Below are 23,741 nucleotides of genomic sequence, written 5' to 3' on the forward strand. Positions count from 1 at the left end.
ATGCAAACAACCGTCTGCTCGGGAATGCTGCAGGGGCAGAATTTAAGGCCTGGGTGAACCATTGCACTCACCATCTTCCTCAGGCCATTCCTGACACTCTGGAGTTCTGGTCTCCAATGCCCTAGGATTTTAAGGACAGGCTGGAGGGAAAGGAATTTGGTCCTTTTCCTTCCTACCTTCAGGTGGCAGTTGCTTGCAGGTGGAGGTTTGGGTCCTTCAACTTTGCAGGTGGCTGGGGGTGCGGAGTGATGTCGGGGGTGGGGAAGTCTGCAGGTGTGAGGTGGCCTCTCTTGCAGAGTTCATCACCCCATAAAGCAACACTGGTCACTGGAGCTAGGAATTTAAGTGTCCTTAGGCTGGAGAGAAATGCAACTCCATGGCCCCCACCCCCCATCTCTTTGTGAAGGGTTCAAGGACTCCCTGTCTTCCCTTTCTCCCCTCCAGCTGTTTCTGCTTGGGAGGGAGTGGGCTTAGGGAAGGCCACACCAACAGGTAGGTCTGGCTTTTGAGTAAGGGAAAAGCTACTTTGAGGTGATTTACTCTAAAATACAAGGGTAGGCTGCCCTCCAGTCCACCTTGTGCCCCAGGAGGATTTGCTCCAAGTCCTCAAAGCGAATGGCAGGGAGATACTGCTGCTCTAGAGCTGTGTGGGGGACCCCCGCCACCAACCTGCTTAGGACTAAGGTTGCTAACTGCAGAAGCCCCGAGGCAGACGTGTGTGTCCAACCTTTTGACACGGAGACACGATGGTATCACGTACAAAGTTCACATCCAAGAACTGCACAAGCAAATGAAACACAACCTTAATGTTTAAGTTGATGGATTTATGTGTTGGGCTGCATTCCTGGCTGTCCTTGGCCATATGTGGTCCATGGGCCTAGGTTCTACATGCTTTTGGGTGAGTTTACGTGAACTTGGCAGAAGGCTGGACCAATCAATCGTACCCCTCCAACTGTCTTGAGGTAAACGCCAGATAATAAGACAATTATGTGTCATTCTTTGGGGAGCCTCCCACATCACACTTCGGCTGAAGTTTGGGTCCCCAAGTATCTACAGATTGTATGTTGCTTGGCTGAGTTTAATGACTGCAACCTCGAGTGTCTCACTGCTTCAGAGACCCACAGTTGAGAGAAGTCAAGACTTACCTGCCTGTCTCACAGGCTCTCTGTTGGAGGAGAGGGTGGTGAAGCCATGTGGATCAGGGAGACTGTTCTGGGGGTGTTGATCCTGCTATGTCTAGACCCCTGTCTCTGGAATCCCTAGTGAGTTTTAAAGGGCTGTATGCAGCAGAACTCTGCTAGGGCCTCAGTAGTACACAGTACGCAGGCTCAGCGGTGTGGCTGGGGGCTGAGACTTCTGTGGTAATTCCAGTGATTCTGATACTTTAAGATCAAGCCAAGACAAAATTATGGAACTATTCCTCAGGGCAGAGTGAAATCCCTCGACATTCTGACAGGAACCATGACAGATGACAGGCATGCGACGGGACTCATTTTAAACACACCAGGGTTTTATTTATGTATTTATCAGTGTAAAAAAAAAATCAAACACAGTAAAGAAAACTTGACAATACCATCAAAGCTGCTTCATACAGGAGATGCAGTCCTCCTCACATTCTGGCGAGGTTAGCGAGGGCTTCGCTCAAAGCGAACTTTGGACAGACGTTATGGGGTGGGAATTTACTGTACAGGGCTCCCCGTGGTGGGAGTCAGGTAAATCTCCAGAGGAGGGAAAGAGAGACACCATTGCAGGGGATGTTTCTGAGAAGCACAGGCAGGGGGGAAGGCTGATAGTGCAGGCCTTGTGGTAACTTCTAGGTAAGGGTGCCCTGAGTCCCAAGCTGCCTTTTGTTCTTCTCTCATCAACTCTGCAGATGAGGGTCATCCACAGACCACACGTGTGGTAACTTTGACAACCAGAAATTAAAAATAAGCTATGTTTTTTTCCAGTAGCCAGAAGCTCACCGGCTGAGCATATAAAAACCACAGTCTGGGTGAAGGTGTGTCTGCTTTTAAAATGACCTGCTAGTTCTTCACAACCCACAGTAATTTGGTTTCTGTAAATCCACAGAGGCAGGTCAACCAGGAAGGGCTTTGCCAGTGAGCCTGGAAAGATCCTCATATCGATGAGTCACTGGCTACCACACCAGTCATTGTTAAAGGCTGCTCCATTTCCCTCGCATATTAAAACGCGGGTGTCCTTTTTGGGAGGCAAAGAAACAGAGCCTGTTTGAGAAAGATAGGGAGTCCAGTGGAGCTTCCACTCTCTGGCCTCTCAAGAATGGACTCCCTAGAGTGTTGGAGGGTGGGGACCTTCTGGGAAGACTGTGAGGGTTAATGGCTGTGGTCTCCCAGACATGGAGGGAGCAAAGCTCTACTGTCCTGTGAAAGGCCCTGAAAGGGTCAATGTGACTCACACACAGTGGCTCCAAGGGCCAGCATATTCTTTAGCTTTCTGTGACACAACGCTAAGACACTGCCAGTTGGGCATCGGCAGAGGGAGTGCAGGGGGGGGCTCCATCTGCAATGGCACTGGACTAGTGTAATCCTGAACTTTTTCGTGTCCCCATAACCAGATGCAGGATCTACAGTAGAAAATGTGTAATTACACAGTGTAACATTACCCCTTCCCCCAAAGCGACTTTACAGACAAGACTACAGCAAACCTCACAGCACTCTGGAAGGTAGACATTTTATGACTTTCTTTTTAAATCAAAGCATGGATGTTCCAGTTTTGGATAACCACCCAATGGTGTCGATGGATCAGATGATCTGCCATTGAGATATTGAGGGGAATGGTACATCCAACTTCTTCATAGTAAAAACACCTATGTCGCATGTTGACTGCTTGGTGGATTATGGAGGTCACAGCTTAGGTAAGGCAAGAGACAACGACTTCCATTATGCTCTGAGCTCACTCTGGGTCAAAGCCCACACCTGCCCTCTAGGCTCTTGCAAGTCCCTTGTCCTTAGAAATTGTGGTCCCCAACCCTATCCTTACTGACCATGCCCATGGCTGCCCAGTCCTGTCTTCTTAGAGAAACCCTCGGGTGGACCAGATTCAGCTTTTGGTTCTGGATAACAAATGTCGATCCCCAATGGTGATGCCCAGAATCACTGTCTCTTGTAGCACCCTAAACAACCCTTTGCACGAAATAGCATTGCTATCCTTTGAAATGTGGTAATATATATTCTCTTCCTCTGAAGCTCTGGGTGCTGACTTTTAGGTAAAAATTCACCCCCTTTTCTTTTTCCTTCTTGACTGTAGAAGTCTTAATTCAAGGTTTCTGCATCCTCAAAGATGCCCAAGCTCATCCACAAGTCTGAACTGACACGGGGATTCCCAAGCCTTTCTAGAGACCAGCATACCTTTCAGTGGAGTGCAGCTAAAAGGGAGGACCATGGGCCTTAAAGGGAAGACCATAGATCTTACAGGGAGGACTATTGACATTACAGGGAGGACCATGGGCCTTACAGGGAGGACCATAGATCTTACAGGGAGGACTATGGATCTTACAGGGAGGACTATGGATCTTACAGGGAGGACTATAGATATTACAGGGAGGACCATAGACCTTACAGGGAGGATCATTGATCTTACAGGGAGGACCATGGACCAACTTTGTCCCCATAGTCTTCCTGCTTGCCCTGGGGTATGTTTCAAAAATATGATTTGTCTGTTGGTGTCTGTCTGTCTCTTATCTATCTGTCTGTCTGTCTGTCTATCTATCTATCTATCTATCTATCTATCTATCTATCTATCTATCTATCATCTACATTTCTATATCTCTTTTTCTTCCAGCCAGGCTTGGAAACCAGGGCCTGTCTCATGCTGGTGCTAGGCAAGAAGCATTCTTGTACTGAGCCACACCCTAGCCTGGAAGTAAGGCTTTCCCCTCAAAGTGTAACAACCTTCACATTCGGTAAGGGGGCAAGGCAGCTGAGGAGAATAGTAATGTAGACCCTACTTGCAAAACTTTTATGTCAATACGGCATTTGTTAGTTATATATTTCAATTAAGATTTTATGTGTTAAAATATTTCTCTTTGCAAAATACACTTGGGCCATTTTCTTCAGTGGTGGTGTGTGTATGTGTATGTGTATGTGTGTGGTGTGTGTATGTGTGGTGTGTGTGTGTGTGTGTGTGTGTGTGTGTGTGTGTGTGTGTGTGTGTGAATATGGATAGATTGACCAGAATGGTAAGCACATAAAAGGTGGAAAAATCTGTCATGGGTGAACTCAGGAGCAAAGTCAGAAGGACTGAGAATGGCAGCAGAGAGAGAAGGCCAGCTGGCTTGTTGTCGCCAGGACACTGTTTCTTTGGGGATGGCTTGAAGCCTGTGAAGATCAGTGGCCTTTCCCCTCTTCTGGTGGTGATGGTGAGTAGGAGCGGCACTTCTGTTCGGCTCTGTGCAGCACTTCAGATCATGGTAAGGAGCACTGGGAAAGACATTTCTACTTTTTCCCACCCTAACCCCAACTCTGTCACCTTGGCTGCAATGGAACTTCTTGTGGGTTTGGTTGGTCCCCAAATCGCAGCCCCCACCCCTGTGGTGTGTGGTGGAAGTCTGCTTATAAGAGAGCTGGTGGGAAAGGAAGGCAAGATCCACAGGGTTCATGGCAGAGGTGTCTGTGTGAGGAAGCTGAAGCCACCCCAGGACTTCACAGCCCTCACCTCCATTGGGGCAGCCCTTAGGTAGTACAGGGATCACATGTACAGGCAGTGGTAACCATGACACTAACCACAGCACCCCGCTAGGCTCAACTGCCAGGCTCAAGATCTTCAAGTTCCAGCGGGCCCTTGGAGTTGAGGGCTCCTACCGAGGCTCTGGATGCTTCTATGAAGGTCAAGGCTCTGTGTGCACATCTCTCAGAAAAGGAGCCTTGGGACATGTGTGCAACCCAGCGAGCCCACAGTTTCTGGGCTGGTAGAATGGTAGTTCACCATCTTGAGATGACAAAGAATGAGTATGGGTGTGTGTGCGCGCGTGTGTGTGTGTGTGTGTGTGTGTGTGTGTGTGTGTGTGTGTGTATGTGCCAACACCCCTGCAGCAGATTTCAACAGCACTCTGGTGGAACTGTCCATTTCTGTATCTCTCCTTTCTAGTCTCTGTTTTCCAACGCCCTCTCTTTGTACCCCCCTCCCCAAGACAACAGGATGTGAAATATCTCAAGCATAGAACAGGCAGGTCCTCTTTCACCAGGGGCATGAACAATGTGGTACAGCTCAGATCCGATTCTGCTGGGAGGCAGAGAGATACGCTGAAGACACCTGGCCCTTAGCTGAAGCCTCAGACACACGGCACTGTTGCCATGGAGTTTCACACGCCCACCCCCTTTACCCTGAGACAGACACCATGCTACAAAGCAGGCTAAGCCATTTGTGTGTTTGAGGTGGAACGTTTTAATTACTGGCATCGTGTAGATGAGTGAGAGCCGAATCCATAAGCCCTTTAGAAGGAAAATGCTAATTATTATACCAGGAATTTGGAATTCTTGGCTCTGGTAGAAATGTTCATAAAAGCTAGCTCTTAATTTGTAAGTAGGCTCCATGAAGCTGTCCCTGTAAGCGGAAGTTATTTTTCCTAACACAAGCTCTTTTAAAAGGCAAGGAAGAAAAGGACCCTGGCAAGGAGCTGTAGATGCCGGTTGGTGTGTGCGCAACAGCACAATCAAAACACCTTCCTGTTCTCGGTCCTTCCCCGCCATCTCCCTCATGGTCATGACTCAGTGGCTGAAGGAAAAACTTAACACAACTACATTTTCACACCAAAGAAATAGGAAACACGTTCTTACGCGCAGACTCGGTTGCTTAATGCCCACACATCAAGAAGTTAAAAAAAAAAAAAAACAAACCAACATAGCCCGTGGTTATTGAATAATCATGTATCAAGGTCTGAAGGGACCATTAAGAGGGTTTAGATCCACCACTTATTTTACGGTTGAGGAAATTTAGTTTTTAGAGTTAACTAATTAGTAGCGAACATGAGCTCAGCAAACATATTTTGTGGCCTCTACCCCAGCACTCATTTCATGGGACATTTTTACAAGAATCTTGATGTCTTGGTGCCCGTGTGACAAAGGTGACTGACTGGTCCATCTACGGAAAACCATCCGTCTTCCAAGACTCTCAGTGAGATGCGGTAGCTCCTGGACAACAGAAACCCAAGACCACGACAGTGACCGCTCTCTCACCCCAGCGCTTGGAAGGCTGAGGCAGGAGGGTCAGAGTGCTGGCCAGCCTCAGCTAGTAGTGAGCTTGAGGCTAGCCTGGGCAGCCGAAGACCCTGTTTTAAAAATAGAATAATGAAATAAAAGCCACACATGTCTAACCCAGGAGAACATGATGTCACAGTGTTCTGAGAGAACATCTGCGGTTCTGTCCCTGGTCTCACCGATGTGGGGTGGGGGTGGGGTGGATTAAGCAGCACATTTGATTCCTTTTGCCTAAAATCACTTTCGAATGTTCTTGGGTTTTCAGCCAGTACTCTACAAAGGTGACAAGAACTGCCAACCAACTATGTCCTTACACACTCTGCTCAGCCAATCTTTCTTTCCTCCATTTCTTTTCTTTCCTCTTTGTCCTCTGGTGTGGGGGATGGAACTTGGCAGACTTGGCAGGCACTGTACCCCTAAGCTGTGTCCCCCACTTGCTCTACCAATCTCAATCAATGGGGACAAATTACCACCCCTCAGTGGATGACTGCGGTTTCCATGATACCCGATGTTTAAAATCATTGGCTCTTCCGGTTCAGAATTTTCCTCCAGACAGAGGCAGGAGGATCAGAGTTCTGGCTCAGGCCAAATTGTCTGAGGTTGTCCCTTGCGACATCAGGTAAAGCAGAAGGGTCCTCAGATGGCTTCAGTTTTGTTTTGCTTGCGTGATAGGAAGTGGATTGAAGCGCCACAAATAGGGTCTTCCATTACTGACAGCGGGTCCTTACTGTTATAAACACCTCTTCTTTACTGTTTGGACGTGAAGGGAGGGATGACAACACACTAACCCTTCTGCCTTGCTAACCCTTCTGCCTTGTGTTGGTGCCCAAGGGCAAGGGTAGCTGGTCAGTTGTTCTGCTGTGCGTGTGGATCTGGGCATAGGGTCAAAAGGCTTTTCCACATATGGCTGAGAATTCCAGCGAATGATTCCTGCAGCCAATTGGCCAGGAGCTCCAGTGGATTGCTACAAAAGATAATGAACCAGATTCTTCTTTGGCTTTTAAATCCCATCGAATTCAACTGACGGGAGAGGGAGGTTTCCCAAAGTGACATGACAGCTCTGCAGACAGTTTCTGGATGAGGGCAGTGTCTCTCTGACCGCTCCTGCCAGCCATGACTGAGAGCTGATGTACCTGGGCAGGGCTGTGGGTTTGAGTTCGGTCTACTGGGTAAGGTTGTCATCAGCTTTTAAAAACAATGCTGACCCTTAGGTGTGCGCTTGGAGACGGATGCTCACTTCAACATGGCTCTGTGTTCTCCCCTGGCGATGTGAGAGGAGAATTCGTAGCGATCGTGGCTTCGATATCCACACATGTTACACTCAAAGGGGTCACGGAAACCGTGGCACCCCATGTGGATGGTGAACATCACATAATCTAGGAAGAGGACGTGGCAGTGGTCACACCGGAACACATCCATCACCTCCCCTTCTTTGTTGATCACTTTGATGGAGTCCCTCAGGCAGATGGGAGGGGGCTTGAGGAGTTCGAAAGAGCGAGGTACCTCCTTGAGAAGTGGCATCCCGTTGCGGGCCTGGGGGAGGACCATGTGGCCCTGTTGGTAGATGTGATTCTGGCGATCCTCGTGGTTGCTGTCGGTGTCTGTGGAATCCTGGGCACTGTTATTGGGGGACAGACCTCGTTCAGAAGGCAAGATCTTCTCTGGCAGGAGGATCCGTTTCTTCTCCAGCTCCTGTGGGGCCCCATTGGGCATATCGGCCCGAGTAAGTGCTATGGGGTACACGCTGCTGATGACTGGGACCATCTCAGAGGTGGGAGCAGGCGGAGTCTGGACTAAGGGGCGAAGGGCTTCAGCCCCGAGATAGCTGATGGCGTTGTTGATGGCTTGGTCCATCATCCGGGTCTGCATCATCTCGTTCTCCTTTTCGTACATGTAGCCCGGATTGTAGTTGGCGTCAAAGCAGTGGCGCTTCTCACCTGAAACAGGCGGGAGGGGAGGTTACGGAAGAAACAGCAAGAAGCAGACTGGGTAAAGTTGTTTCCCAGAATCCTCTAGAAGAGGGGAAGGCTAAGCTGTGGCTGCTGCTCACCGGCACTCAGCCGCGGGGCAGGGGCGTAGGGGGCACCCAGCCGCGGGGCAGGGGCATACCCAGCCACAAGGAGTCTCAGGGGGTACACCAGGCACATGTTTGGGGGTGCTGTACAAATCTGACTTGTCAAATTTAAGCCAGTGGATAAAAGAGAGGGGCAGAGATGCCATTAGGGGACGCCATGTTGTGAGGCGTGCCACTGGAGGAGGGGGTGGGCACAAGAAGCAAAGACAGCGGACCATGACTGGCTGGGGCGGTGGGCTGTGAGGGGCCTGGGGCCTCGCTCTCTCACTCTGTGTGTACTCTGAAAGTGCTGGGCCAGTCCTAACTACTATTCAGCTTGTAATATTGGGTATTGATCGGCCTCAGTAGCTCGCAGTGCGTGGCTTGCTCTGGCTGCCCCCTAATCCTCATTTACTTTGTACTGATTTACTTATGGCACCGTAAGAAAACACGGGGATCAGAGCAATCAAGTTCTGTTCTTGAGTGGTCTCTACTCTTGCAGGGCAGAAACAACGGGAGACAAGCTCTAGCATGGACATGGCATGCTCATCTATGGCTTTATTCTAAATGGCCCATTTGATGTGTGTGTGTGTGTGTGTGTGTGTGTGTGTGTGTGTGTGTGTGTGTGTGTGTTAGGGTTGTAAGGTGCTATACAGGCAAAGCGAGGCCGTTTGGTATGAACTGTATATTTCAACATTAAGGGGAAGCCAAAACTTCAGAAGTACTCTGGGAAAGGAGTGAATTCTCAGAAAAAATGTAACTCTTGAAAAGGGTCCTGGTGAACTGGCGGGACTAGCATTGCTCTGTCTGAGGGAGGAGAAGAGATGAGGGCTGAAAGACACCGGCATATGGAGCCCTGTAAGGTCCACTGGGGGAGAAGCAGTGCTGGTTGAGGCAGGCTTCAGCCACATAGACTAGTTTGGGCTGGTTTGATTCTGGTTCTATTGGTTACTAGTTGTGTGACCCTGTGTGAAATGAACACAGTAACTCCTCGAGGGGTCACAGGTGCTCAGGACAGGGCCAAGCACATACACAGCACCTGGCACATGCTGGCATCTTCTTTTATTTTTGCTTTTCTTCCCTTCTCCTTCCTCCCCCTCCCTCCCTCCTTCTCCCTCCCTCCCTCCCTCCCTCCCTCCCTTCCTTCCTTCCTTCCTCCCTCCCTCCCTTGTGTTCTTACATTTATTTATTTGCTTTGCCTAAGGGGACACAGGTTTGTCACAGAACGCTTATTGAGGTTAAAGGGCAACTTATGGGGCTCAGTTCTGTCATTCCACCACGTGGGACCTTGGTTTTGAACTCAGGTTACCAAACTTGGCACCAACTGCCCTCATCTGTCGAGCCATCTCACTGACCTGGGTTTTCTGTTCATAGGGATCAAAGTTCACAAATGGCCCGTGTGCTTCCAAGTAGGTTGTATCCCATATTGTGGGAAAGAAAGAGAGATCTTGGGGGAAAAAAAAAACCGAAACAGGAAGGAAGAGGTAGGCCTATAATCCCGGCTACTCCTGAGGCCAAGGGAAGAGGATCAGATAGAAGACCTGCCTGGGCTACAAAAGAGGGTTCAAGGTCACCCTGGGCGACCTTGTGAATCTTTGTCTCCAAAATTAAAGTCATGTCTTAGTGCTTGTCCATTTGTGTGAGACCCTAGGGTCAATCCCAGTACCACAAACAGAGGACCCTTGAAACACACACAGTAGGGTCACATACTAGGCATTCCAAATAACCAGCCATAGAATGCGGCTGGATTCAAACACACAGCGAGTGGCTACCTGCCTCTGAGGGAAGGAAGCTGTGACCAATGAAGAGCAATGGGTAAAATGTGCCAGACAAGGTGGGAGGCGGAAAAGGCCGGCTAGGAGAGCTGAGATGTGTTTACCCTGCATCCCCATGACCTTGTGGACATGTTACTTTCTACACTAATATCTGAGAAGGAAAAAGAAAAAGCCCTAACTTGACAGCTCACGAGGAAGCCACAGAAAAATGTGCACGCTTGCCAAAGTAACCAATGGGTTTTCTTTCCAACCCTGAGACTGGCTCTCTCCTTGATCATGATGGCTGACTGAAGCAAAGACACCAAGAACAAGAGACACCGAGTTCACCCACACCTGTTCCCCTGGAAATGGCACAGGACTGATGAAATCTGGTTCCTTAATCTTTCCAAGGTCATTTCCCAGCGTGGCTGGCTCTGCTAAACTCCCTAAATACCCGGAGATCTCTAATCTCTGTCTCTTATGGCGGAGAGGCTCTGGGAAGTTTCCAGGGTCCTGTAGGCACACTGGGTACCTCTGCCTTCCTCCACACCACTCAGCTGGGGTGCCACAGGGGGAGAGGGGCAAGGCAGGAAGGGAAACCAAACGCCTGGAAGAATGGAGTCAGGTGACTGGGTTGCGTGGTTTAACGCAGACCATTGTTCAATGTGGTAAGGGGAGCGCCCGAGATCTTCACGTGCACGCAGCTCACTCTGATCAGATCCCCTCATCTCCCGGTTACCGTAACCGGATCGCTACAGATGGTTATCAGTCACCTGCAGACCGGATGACTCAATGAGTATGAAACCCCGAAGGGGTAGGCTACAGTAATTGAAAAGCCAATAGTGCACGTTTCTTGAGTAACACACTCATACAAAAGGTTAGGCAAAACCACAAGAGTATAACTGCTTCCAAGGCAGCTCACAGACATTTTCTTCTGATGATGAAGACACAAATGATCCTGGCTGCCTGGTTGGGCCACTCGCTCCTTAGAGACCTTCTTCAAAGTGGCTAACCTATATTTTGGTATTTCTGGAGTGAGTAACTGCACATCTGTATTGAAGCCATGGGAACATGGTTGTTGGAAACCTAGCATCCCAGACGGGGCAGGCAGACTTAGAGCTCCGTCTTCAGGGTCTAAGGTCCACTATAGATTGTATATAAGATGTTAACGATAAAAGCACCTTTTTTTTTTTTTCCGGAGCTGAGGACCGAACCCCGGGCCTTGCGCTTGCTAGGCAAGCGCTCTACCACTGAGCTAAATCCCCAACCCCTAAAAGCAACTTTTACTGCGGCCCTGGCCCTACGGTACTGAGCTCTGTGCTACAGACTTAGCTCACTGCCACTTCATCAGCCCTCAAGGCCGAAAGCTTTCAAGTGGATTACTGTCTTGGACGGAAGAGGAACTGAGAGCTCAAACAATTTGCTTCATTTTTTCCCAAGGTTGTCCATGGTGACTGGAGAGCCGGGTTCCAATTCGAGAGTCACATCTTAGCGCATGCTGGAAGCTTTCTCGCTCCCAGTGGCTCAGCCTTCCACAGACAGTGACCTCAGACATTCTGCTGGGATAGTTCCCATAGGCTCGGCAGAGGGCGTCTAGTGGCGGCAAACGTGGCCCTTTGGTTTTTAATTCTCACAGTTGTCAGCATATATCAGACTATGCGTTTGAGCATCATCCACGATGCGGGCTGTCTGCCCGGTGCTTAACAGAGCGCCTGGCACACGTGAGTACTCGGAAAGTGATGGCCTGTTACTGTTATTACTTATGCTCTGGAAAATACGGACACCAGGGCAACCCGAGGACAAGATGCAGCACCTACTTCACTCTGAGGCAGCATCCTCACTGGCTTTGTGGAGGAACTAAGTGTAGCACAGACAAGAGAGTGGGGGAGGAAACCGTGGGGCACTTCAAAGACGGGCTAGGAAAGTATGGGCGCTCGGATCTCTTCTTCCACTTGTGCTTGGACTCGGAGGTGGAGGAGGTGGAGGAGGTGGGCAGCCACAGCAAAGGGTAGAAGACTGTGACGGGGGTGGGGTGGGGGTGGGCTGGGGAGGGGGAGGGCATCCAGACCCGGAACTTGGGAAGGAATACCCGGAAGTAGAAAGGGGTCCAGAAAAGTGTGAAGGAAGAGCACATGGAGGCTGGGCAGAGGTCTTGGAGTTTCTCAGGTCACTTGATGATGTTTCTTGCTACTTCCTACTATGTATCATGGCTGTTTCCACTCACCACCTCACTGCAAGCACATGGAAGGGAGAGGGAGGGAGAGAGGGAGGGAGGGAGGGAGGGAGAAAGAAAGGGAGATAAGGAAGGAGGAAGAGAGGGAAGGAAGGAGGAAGGAAGGAAGGAGGAAGGGAGGGAGGGAGGAAGGGAGGAAGGGAAAGAGGGATGGGGAGGAAGGAAGGGAAACAGGGAGGTACGAAGGGCAGATAAGCAAGAAAAATGGGGTGCTCAGTGGTTATAGTGATTCTGATTTCAACTTAAGGAAGACTGGAGTTACTAACACTCCCTTCAGGACATGGGGAGTCAGGCTGCAGCAGAAAGGGGAGAAAGTATAAACACTGACCAGGAGGAGACCTGAGCTGGACACCACACAGGGCTGCTGCCCAGGTCTTTGACATTTGTGACACACTGCTTGGATATAAGGAATTCCAGGCAGCCAAGAGAGTTCTTCATTCTGGACACAAAATAGCAGCCTTCAGGGTTTCCCTGACACCAGCTCTCAGGGACCAGACTTCTGGTGGCCCAAAGCCTCTCAGCACATGCTCCATGACCTCCCGCAAAAGGAGGGCCACGCCTGGCCTTACCTGACCCGGGTCTGGCCCCGTTTTATCTAGCTGTGTCTCCCCACTGCTCTGGTTTTCTTTCCTTCCTGAGTCTAACGACTTCTCCGAAGGTTCCTGGCATCCTTAGAGTGTGCCTTAATTAAGAACATCTTAATGTCCATGGAACCAGGGACACAGAGACTCTAGGAAGGGGCTCCTTGACAGGTGATAACTGCCCCCTGCTGCTCTGTTAACCAAAGTAGGTCCTCATCCTGCACATGCACCACCAGGAGAGCTGATGGCGCCTGCAGAAGTGCCAAAACCTCACTGCCATGTTTACTGACAGTGACAAAGGTCTTTTTCCCCCTTCATGTTCTTTTCAACACAAGAGCTGTCATTAATAAAGTAACACATAAAATCTTTTCAAAAGGAGATGTGGTGAGTTCTGTTTGCAGGGTGGGGTGGGGGAGAAAACCAGGAAAAAGAAAAATTCAGCAACAAGTTGTGTTTCCTCTTCTTGTGGAGAGAAAGCTGCTCTCTGTTCTGGTCCGACTATTTGAGGCTAGCCTGATCTAAACGAAGGCCAAACACTGTATAACAGGACAAGCTTCAGGTCAGGATGCTACAAGCAAGTCCATCTTGTCTTTTGGAGAGAGATCATCTTGACATAGATGAGAGCCACCGCCCCTGCAGGGGTGCAGGGGAAGGGGTCCCAAATTCTGTTTGACCTTTGCCCTCATAGTTCAAGAGGTTAGCGCTCAGGGGCTGGTGTGAGAACGGTGCACTCTTTGCAAGGATGAAAGGGAATGACTCATTCTTCATGGCCCACTCAGTGCCATTTCCCTGGCAGCGAAGCTCTTCAGAAAATGGTGTCTTGGAAAGGGAGGAGGGAAAGGAGAGGGAGGGGAGCACTGGTCTGGGCTTACATGGCTGCATCCCACATCCCACATCCCACAGGAGGTGCTCTGCTTTCCTTCTCCTGACCTCACTGCTTTCAGGCACACAGGGTGGGTCAGCTAGATGACACAAGGTCTTCCCCTGTGCAGTGGATTTTCTCTCCTTCCTTCCTTCCTCTCTCCTTCCTTCCTTTCTTCCTTCCTTTTCTTTTTGTATGTATATATACACATACCTCATCTTGTGTGTGTCTGTCTGTTACTGTGTGTGTGTCTGTATGTGTCTGCATGTCTGTCTGTGTCTGTGTTTCTGTGACTGTGTCTGTGTGTCTGTCTGTGTCTGTGTGTATGCCTGTGTGTGTGTCTGTGTGTGTTTCTGTGAGTGTGTCTGTGTGTGTCTATCTGTGTGTCTCGTGTGTGTGTGTGTCTGTGTGTGTCTGTGTGTGTGTCTGTGACTGTGTGTGTGTCTGTATGTGTCTGTATGTCTGTGCCTGTGTGTTTCTGTGACTGTGTCTGTGTGTGTTTGTCTGTGTCTGTGTGTGTGTCTGTGTGTTTCTCTGTGTGTCTGTGTCTGTGTCTGTGTTTGTGTGTGGGTCTGTGTATTTCTGTGTGTGTCTCTGTGTGTGTGTCTATGACTGTGTGTATGTCTGTTTGTCTGTGTGTCTCTCTGTGTGTGTGTGTTTCTGTATGTGTGTGTGTCTGTGACTGTGTCTGTATGTGTGACTGTGTGTGTGTGTGTCTGTGTCTGTTTGTGTGTTTCTCTGTGTGTCTGTGTCAGTGTCTGTGTATGTGTTTCTGTGTGTGTGTCTATGTGTTTCTCTGTGTGTCTGTGTGTGTTTCTGTGTGTGTGTATATCTGTGTGTTTCTGTGTGTGTGTATATCTTTGTGTTTCTGTGTGTTCCTGTGTGTGTCTGTGTGTGTGTGTCTGTGTGTGCGTGCACATGTGTAAGCGGAGGCTAGATGTCCAACTTAAGGGTGTCTTCCTTAATAATTTTTCTTCTTCTTTTTTTTTTTTTTTTTGGTTCTTTTTTTCGGAGCTGGGGACCGAACCCAGGGCCTTGCGCTTCCTACGTAAGCGTTCTACCACTGAGCTAAATCCCCAGCCCCAATAATTTTTCTTCTTATTTTTTGAGACACAGTCTCTCACTGAACCCAGAGTTTCCAATTTGGAAAGAATGACTAGCAAGCTCCCGAGACTCCTGATGGTATCACAGGAGATTTCATGGGGGTTCTGGAAGGAGGGATGAATAACAAACTCTGGTCTTCATGCTTGTACATCAGCCCACCCCACAACAGGATCCCACTAACTAGCTCTACCTGGCCCAGAATTCTTGGTACAGAACCAGTTGGCCTGGAACTCACAGAGATCAGAGATCTGTCTGCCTCTTGTGTGCCCTAAAAAGAATCTCATAAACAAAGGCTTAGGAGCAGGCACCAAAACGAGAGTACCATACATCTAACAGGAAACCTCTCTCTCTCTCTCTCTCTCTCTCTCTCTCTCTCTTTCTCTCTCCCTCTCCCTCTCTCCCCCTCTCTCCTCTCCCTCCCTGCACCGTTCCTGGAGGTGCTGCAATACCAGGTCGATGCGTGGAGTGGACGGAGCAAGCTCCTATTCCAACTCCTAGTTCCAAAAATCCATTTAATATATTGTCCTCGGATAGAGGACGTATCAGATATTAAACTGATAAGAACATATACTACACTTGATCTTAGCCAAAGGCCAAGAAGCGTTTGTGTTTTTGCTTTCTGAAGCAGCGTCTCACATGGGCTGTGCTTGACACTGAGAAGATGACCTTTTCCCTCCGCCTCTCAAGCGCTGGGGCTACAGACATTAGAGATGCCCCACACTGCCTCCAGGTTACTTTGTGTGTGGTGGATGAACATGAGAGCAGTGGGCAGGTTACACGGTGCTGCCCTAAGTAGGTTTGTGCAGTGATAATTTTACCTGCAGTGTGAGCTTTAAGAATGTTTTCTTCAGGGTTGGGGATTTAGCTCAGTGGTAGAGCACTTGCCTAGCAAGCGCAAGGCCCTGGGTTCGGTCCCCAGCTCCGAAAAAAGAAAAAGGAAAAAGAATGGTTTCTTCAAGGAAAAACAAAACAAAACAATAACAACAAAACCAAAACCCAACCCAACCAACACAAGCTTTAAAGACTGGTGACATCGTTCACTAGAGTGCTTACATCACATCACTGAGCACTTACATCCCAACGATGCGGCCCCTAGGAGCCACCCTCCAAACCAGCAAACAAAACCACCCAGGTCAAAGCTCAGCACCGGTGTACGACCAAACTCTATCCTTAGGGGCTCGAGGAGAGGTTGCCAAATCACATGGCCAGGTTCTCTAAAACACAAGCTGGTTCTGCCTGACATCTTGAAGTCATTTAGCATAGACTCTCGATGAGGGGCCTTCCCAGTCATTTCATCCCGATTTAGTTTTCTCGTTCACAAATGAGTAAACAGGGGCCCAGAAAAGATTGTCTAAACGGCTGAGAAATGCAGGGAAGTGTCCTCCAAGTTGTGCTATGGTACCATATTCCAAAAAAGGAGAAAAATGTTTAAAAAAAGGCCCAAATGTATTGGTCTTTGAAGCTGATGACTCTGTTCAGTTAATTGGCACTGGTGAGCCCTCTGGGCTCTAGAGTTAAGTTCAGGGTCACACAGATAACCCTAGATGAACTCTCTGGGACACTACACAAAATCAAACTAGTAAATATGGGAAAGGGGTCTGTAAGGGTGGTGGTAGTGGTGGTAGTGTGCCGACAGGGTGGGGACAAGAGGGATCAGAGAGGAGAGTGACCAGAGAGGGGAGTGACCAGAATGCATTAGGTACCAAATGAACATGAAACTGTCAAAGAACAAGTTTTACTAACAAGCAAAAAGCACTAACTCCTCCAAGTTCCTGATCCTAGCATCCAGAATGGCTCAGAAACAGAGGAATCAGACCTTCCAAAGTCCGCTGGTGCAGTGAGGTTCCAGCCTGAAACCTGAGTCCTCAGATGTGTGTGTTTGCAGGTTTGAAATCCTGTGGTCAGAAAGCATGGCTCCCTGAGGCAGCAGCAGAGAGAGCCAAGTGGACCTAGACACAGGGGACCTGAGGACAACAACAAGGGCAACCCTAGCAACCTTTACCACAGTAAGTAGGGCTTTGCTTAGCCACAGACTTAAGCCAACTGTGAGGATGATGGAGCCTCTCTGGAATTTTAGTGCACCGAGTAAAACGGGGCTGAAACGGAGACTCTTGTGCTCCCTGCCCTCTCATCCTGTGCCCCTCCCGATCATCGCCAGCCATTTCTACAGCCAAGGTATTCCTCCAGTGAAGAGCCACTCTTAGAAGCTGACAACCCCGTCGATTCACATGAGTAAGGTCAGGAGCTACCCAGGTAATGCTTTGGCATCCTGATTGGTCCCAGGTGCCTAACCTTTCTGTGGAAGTCATCACACGCCCCCTGACACATCTCCTCACAAGAAGGTGAAGTGATTGGGAGACAAAAATCTCCATAAACTAAAGCAGACCAATTTCAGCCTGCCAGGATTAGTTGATGGTTCACTGACTGACTGACTGATTAGTTTTTTTTTTTCTTAAAGGCAGGGTTTCTCATATAGCCCAGCCTGCCCCAAACTTACTATGTAGTGAGGATAGCTTTGAACTCCTGATGTTCTGGCCTGTACCTCCCAAGTGTTGGGAATGTAGGAACATTCCACCATACCCCTTGGGAGTTTCTCTCTATAGCCCTGGCTGGCCTGGAACTCACTATGTAGACCAGGGTGGTTTCAAACTCACTGACATCTACTGCTCTCTGCCTTGTGGGTGCTGGGATTAAAGATGTGTGCTACAATTTATTATTGAAGTGACAAAAAGCACGCAGAATACATCCAGCTAATATCAATAAAATAAATAAGCAGAAACACCAACTTCTGTGATTTCAAGATCAACAATGCATATAACTCAATTGAATGTCTACTTAGGCCCGAATAATCTTAGAGTTAAAAGTAAACAGGCGACCAAGGAGGTGCTGGTACTCGACTGTAATCCCAGCAACGTGGAGAGGGGAGCAGAGGCAGGCAGATCTCTGAGTTAGGGCTACACAGAGAAGCCCTGTCTTAAAAATGCAAAATAAAACAAAAGTAGAAAGGCACTTGGTATGTATAAAAGCCACTGGAATCAATAAACACAAGAAGACTCAAGTTAGAAGCATCAAGCAGCTTTACAAAAGGGTGTTGACAAATCTCAAAATATCAGTGTTGAGGATGGCTTTTCTTTACGTGATAACTATCTTTGTGCAACACCACCAACTTTTCAACTTATCATAAAACTGGCACATTTGAAGTCTGCTGCCTAATTCCCAGCTACAAATCTATTTTAAACACTGTGGTCACAAAGCATGCAAACATCTGGGAAAATAAAATAGCCCTGCCATTTGTAAGTCCCACACCACTTGTCTGAACGTCACTGTCTGTCATCCCACTCCGTTGGTGGTTCTGACAATGCGAAAACCAACGACATAAAAGCTAACTTCAGCAAGACAGCGATCAAGTCAGGCTGAGTTATTTAAATCCACGGTTTCTCCATGGACGTTCTGCTAAAGCTAGCCCTCCAACAAATTCAAGAAAATGTGGCGATATGCCTTAGAACATTAAAAAAGAAAAAAAAAAGGTTGGAGTATGCTAACAGAACCAACTTGTAACATATCATTGCAAAATTTTACCAAGATACTATCTTGGACATTTTACTGGTGTACATTGCATAAATCCATGCAACAGATGTCATTCAGGGGGAAGTGGAAGGAACAGCATTTTTAACACCAACTCCATTTAAGAAACAATACCAAATGCTCCCCTGTTCTATAGCTAGGGCTTCTGAGATAATATTTTTTTTTAAAAAAAATCTATATACTACAGCCATCAAAATGAACCAGCCACGCAGAATAAGAAGCCTGGTTTTAACGGAACGAATGAGGCAAGCACAAGCAGTAAACATCTCTGTGTTATCTCACCCAAGGTATCTGCTGTCAGAAGCAAGAAAAGGGCCGTGTGATCTTACCAATGAATTTCTGAGGCATCGAGCTTTTTCGTTTAGCCACATTGCTTGCCAATCTGTCCAGAACGAGAGCTCTTTCACTTCCCATCTCGGCTTTGATGTGTCTCGCCTCCACACTTGCTGGTTTGGAAGAAGAAGGAGAAGAGGGCACTGGTAAATGGGAGGATGGGAAACAGGCAGGAAGAAGCGTCCGGTCTGAAGTCCGGGTGTTGCCATTACCTGTCCTTCCTGCTCAGATTTCTGCCCCGGGTACCTGCTGTGGTCAGCGAGGCCGGTTCAGGGGCGCATTCAAATCTTGCAGTCTTAGGCTGAGATGGGAAAGCCCAGCCCATCCCCAGCTAGTACCTTCATTAGCAAGAGGAAGTGTTGAAGAAACAGCTTGGACGTGGTTGGTTGCAAAAAAAGATAGATAGATGGAGGTCTCCTAACCCCCATCAGCCTTCTTTCTGATTCTGAGTAACTGCGTGTGACACCTGCACACTGATATAATTCTTCTTAACAACTTTGAAAAAAAAAAAAAAGAGGGCACGGTGCCCCAGATTTAGTGCTCTGTTTATGCTAATAGCACTTTTGAAAATAGATATACTCACCCAGATAGCAAGAAATCTACTCAGTGATTTGGGTATTGAAATACTGAGTCATTTTCTTTCTTTACTACGTTTCTCTCTGTTCTTCTCTTTCACATTCCATTTCTCTGGGTTCTGTGCTTTGCTTTGTAAGTTCTTCACGTCTGACAACTGTTTCCATTAAAGTGTCCCTGAGCCACACTGCCGTCTTGAAATTAAAGAGCGATGTGTGCACTCCGTTTCCATTATATCTCTAATGAAACCCGAGACTAGGAAGTGCCTGAGCCTGTGGATTCATGATCAACCATAGCTAGACATCAGAGTGGTCCAGGCTAGAGTTGTCAGGCCCGACTGCAAAGTAGTGTTGTCTGATTTCCCATACACACATGAGACCTGTCTTTAGGAAGGGTCTCTTTCACTCTGCCGAGGGGCTGGGACAACAGCATTTCCAAAGCTCACTGGGTGACTTTAAAAGGCAACAGGACACAGTGGCTCACACCTGTGACCCCAATACCTGGGAGACTGAGGCAAGGGGAATGCCATGAATTTGAGATTAGCCTGGGCTATGCAGTTAAATTGTAGGCCATCCTAGACTACCACGTGAAACTCTGGGGGAGGGAGAGGAGCTAGAATTTCAGTCCACTAGAGGCATATAAAAAGAGTGCTGATACACTGGACAAATATAATTTACTTTGGTTCAGCCAGCAGTACCCAATGAGATAGCACAGCTCGAGGGGGAAGACACATTAGCTGCCATAAATATAAGGCCTAAGACTTTATAATGCTGGCCTGACTCAAGGATCAGTAAATTATTTCAGTTAAAAGAAAAGGAGTAAAAGTACTATGTATGATTATTTGTTATTATTATTTTTGAGACAGGATCTTTCTGTGACACAGCCCCAAGGTTGGCCCCAAATGTGTGATCCTCTGGCTTCCACCTCTCAAATCCTGGGATTACACACGCACACTTCTATGCTTGTGTTGGTTGTAAATATTTTTTTTAAATTTGTGGGCTGTATAGTCTCTTTTTATATTTCTGTTTCCTACTCTACAGCTCTTTAAAAATGAGACATTGGGCTGGGGAGATGGCTCAGCAGGTAACGTGCTTGTAGAGAAACATAAGAACCTAAATTTGGATCCCCAGTACCCACCTAAAAAAGCCAGTGCAAGCCCATGAGAGACCCTGTCTCAAGAAATAAGGTGGGCAGTCACTGAGAAAGACATTCAAAGTCAACTTCTGGCCTCTAGGCACACCTTACACAGGCAAACGTGGACACATTCATATACCAACATACATATACATACACAATAAATAAATAGTAAAAACCCTGTGCACAGACAGACTGCTGGCTGCACTTGCCCGGAGGGCCACGGTGTATGCATCCCTGCTCTGGCAAAGATTGTAATGCTATGAACACGTCTGGGTTTTATCTGAGCACGTCAGAAGGTCTAAAATAAACATCCATACCTTTCTAAAGTGTCTAAGGGAGAAGAAAATGTAATTAGTTTAAGGAACTGGTTTTAAAGAGCAAAGCATAGCTCACAGAATGAGGTAGTCCTAGGACGGGTTTGGGAACAGTCAGCACTTGCCCTGTAACAGACGAGTCTTTGCTGTGCAAAGAGATTCCAGCACAGAGAATTGTCCCACATTTCCTGGTCTGTCAGACACATGACCATGGCTACCACTGCAGAAAATGAATGGCAGAGAAAGATCTGCAGGACGGGTCAGTCAGCCTGGGCCAGAGGGAATCAATGCCAGACTAGAAAAAGATCATTCCAAGAATTATTTTCTGCTTTAGTACTGTCTTCAAAAGAACTCTACTTCAGGTGTCATACAATATAAAACTTTGTGTGGTTTTTAAAGTCAGTAATAAAAGAAAATTTGCCTCCAAAAGTAAAACACAACAACACAACACACACACACACACACACACACACACACACATACACACACACACACACAAAGAAAACAAAACCAACAACAAAAGTCCAGCATTACTTGACTTTGGCTCTTGTCAAAAATAACTCTTGGCTCTGAAGAAACATATCCTGAGTTCTGCTCCAGCTGCCAACATAACTTATGCAAATGAACACACTATGCTCAGGACCAGGGGTGAGGGCAGCTTCCAGACTCAGCCAGGTCTTTGGACAGAACCCTGCTACTGAGGGAAGTGGGTCAAATTCTGTTCAGTCCGGAGACAGGTTAAAATGACCAAACAGGAAACGATCACACATATTATTTCCGTTCATACAAACCACCACCAGATGTGGCACTACCCAAAGCCCCTTGAGCAGAGATGAAAGGGAGAGTCTGGAACTGGAAATCAATTCCCAATACATGGGTTAGTTTCTTTGCTCTTCCTTTCTCTTAGAAGCAGGGGAGAAGGAACCATGTCTGTACTCTGGGGGTGTCATTCTGAGAGGATTAGAGCCTCCACGCTTGTATCTCTGACTGAAATGATTTAGATCGAAATGACGTTGGAAATACTTAGGGAATTTTTACTTTTGACCCCATTTTACCACTGTGTTCTGTCCTTTGCGGTCGCTCCCTTTGTGGGCAAATCATGACCTAGGACCTACCCCAAGTGCAGTGCCTTGGTTTCCCACTTATCTTTTAGGAGCGGCTGCTTATGTTTTACCAAAGTCACCATCAGCATCAGCAGGTTTGTGGGCACACGCCATCAACATCCTCTGCGTTCGAGAGGATGCTGATGCGTGGACACGTTGACCTAAATAACTGTAATTAGGGCATGTCACTAAGTGGCAACCTTCTGAGATAACATCACCTTTCTTATTCCTGGTTACCCACCAAGCCGGTCTTCACAGTCATTTCCAGATAACTCTCAACATGGCAATCAGTGACCAAATACCTGACATTTTAGAAAAGTAACACTCAGGAGTGTTCATGGGTGGACAGATAAGCCGAGGCATGAGGCTTCCCAATGTCTTCCTATTTTATTTTCCCATCTCACAGCTTTGCCGAGAGGGAAGGTACCTCCTGCAAGAAACCAAGAGGCAGATTCCTCTCTGCACCTTCCCCACATCTGTCCTTCAGTGACTCTCAGATCCCAGCTCTGCCAATCATGGGGAACCCCCCCATGGGGCTGAGATTGTCTCCACAGACTTAACTGTTTTCTAATTGCCAAGTGAGCGAAGGCCACCAGTAACAACATAGGGCAAACTCCCCTGCCTTTCTACTTCTGAGCTGTCAGACAGCTGATGAATAAAAGCACACGGAATGGGCGCCTTCTAAACATCAAGTCAGATGTCTGTCGGCTGGGCTCAGGAATTGTTTAGGAAGTACACTGGAAAGACAAAAGAGAACGCCTTCTGACTCCTGGTTTCCCCTCCATCTCTACAACTCAACTATCTGTCTATTCATGCAGTCTAGACCTGTTATTTTGCCACACTGGAGTCTCAGAAATGTAAATGAAGGAAAACCAGTTTGGCAAGATAGCAAAGGAAGAAGATATGAGTTTGAGTGATGACATAGGAAATCCGTTCCTAGGTGGTATCTGGCAGTTTAATGTTGTCAGGGTGGGGGTGGGGAATCCGGGACGGTAGACATTGGCACATTTGGATCCTCAATGGGCAAAGGGGATTCTGGAACAAGTTCCTTTTACATCACTCGTCTACTACATAGTAGGTAATGTCAACCTTTATTAGCAGCAGATTGTAAAGACATATTGGAAAAATAATAAAACATCATTGAAAATCACAATCGCAGAAGTAATCCACTGCCTTTAATCCCTGCGTGAGCCTTAGCTATTAATTACTTCTGTAATGCATTTTTTAAATATCTCAAAGTACTTGGAGCTTTGACGATATGATGGTGTTTTGCTTTTTTTTTTTTGTTTGTTTTTGTTTTTTTTTTTTTTTTTTTTTTTTTTTTTTTTTGCAAAATCCTTCCTTAGGGCTTGAAGTGTTAAATGGAGCTTAAGCCAGCCACTGCTTCCTGTCTCTTCTACCGTGTGGTCAGCAGCTAATACAGAGACGGGAACAAGTGGAGTCATTGTGCAACGAGGTTGTCTAACAACAGATCGCTATCAAAGACAAGGCAGGTTCAAACAAAAAAAGTTACATGAAACTGTTGCCCTGTGGAGCAAGTAACCTGAAGACTGCTAAGGAAACAGACTTGATTTTTTTTTTTTAACTCTTAGAAGAAAAAGTGTGTTACATTGTCAAAAAAATGTAACTTCATCCTGAGATCCCTGTGCTTGCATTAGCTCAACTGAGGCAGCCAGAAAGAAGAGAAATGTTAACTCCTAGACTCACAAAATAAGCGTAATTAATTGGTCACCTTAGGGTTTTTCTTTTTGACAAGGTCTCTCTGTGTGGCTCTGTACACTCTACACTGTAGATCAAGCTGGCTTTGAACTCACAGAACTCCTCCTGACTTTGCTTCCAGAGTGCTGGGTCAAAGGTGTGTGCTGTCACACCACGTTTTAGTCGATTCCTTTAT

The 23,741-nt window shown here is 47.5% G+C and overlaps 1 protein-coding gene and 1 non-coding gene across 8 annotated transcripts in view; both read right to left on the minus strand.

Annotated features, from left to right (window-relative positions):
• Window positions 1–1,489: 1,489 nt before the first annotated feature.
• The window catches only part of Ikzf3 (IKAROS family zinc finger 3), a 93,218-nt gene continuing 70,966 nt past the window's right edge, over window positions 1,490–23,741 (minus strand). For 2 of the 7 annotated variants that reach the window (XM_087572201.1, XM_087572202.1), the window contains one exon: window positions 1,490–8,152. In XM_087572201.1, the coding sequence (XP_087428327.1) occupies window positions 7,449–8,152 (704 nt within the window). In that variant the 3' untranslated portion in view covers window positions 1,490–7,448. 7 annotated transcript variants of the gene reach the window in all.
• Window positions 15,218–15,407, minus strand: U2l6 (U2 spliceosomal RNA like6). The gene has a single exon (XR_015632436.1). It is a non-coding gene; the product is annotated as a U2 spliceosomal RNA (small nuclear RNA).

Source organism: Rattus norvegicus, chromosome 10, assembly GCF_021556685.1.
Source record: "Rattus norvegicus strain SHRSP/BbbUtx chromosome 10, alternate assembly SHRSP_T2T, whole genome shotgun sequence".
Taxonomy (NCBI): domain Eukaryota; kingdom Metazoa; phylum Chordata; class Mammalia; order Rodentia; family Muridae; genus Rattus; species Rattus norvegicus.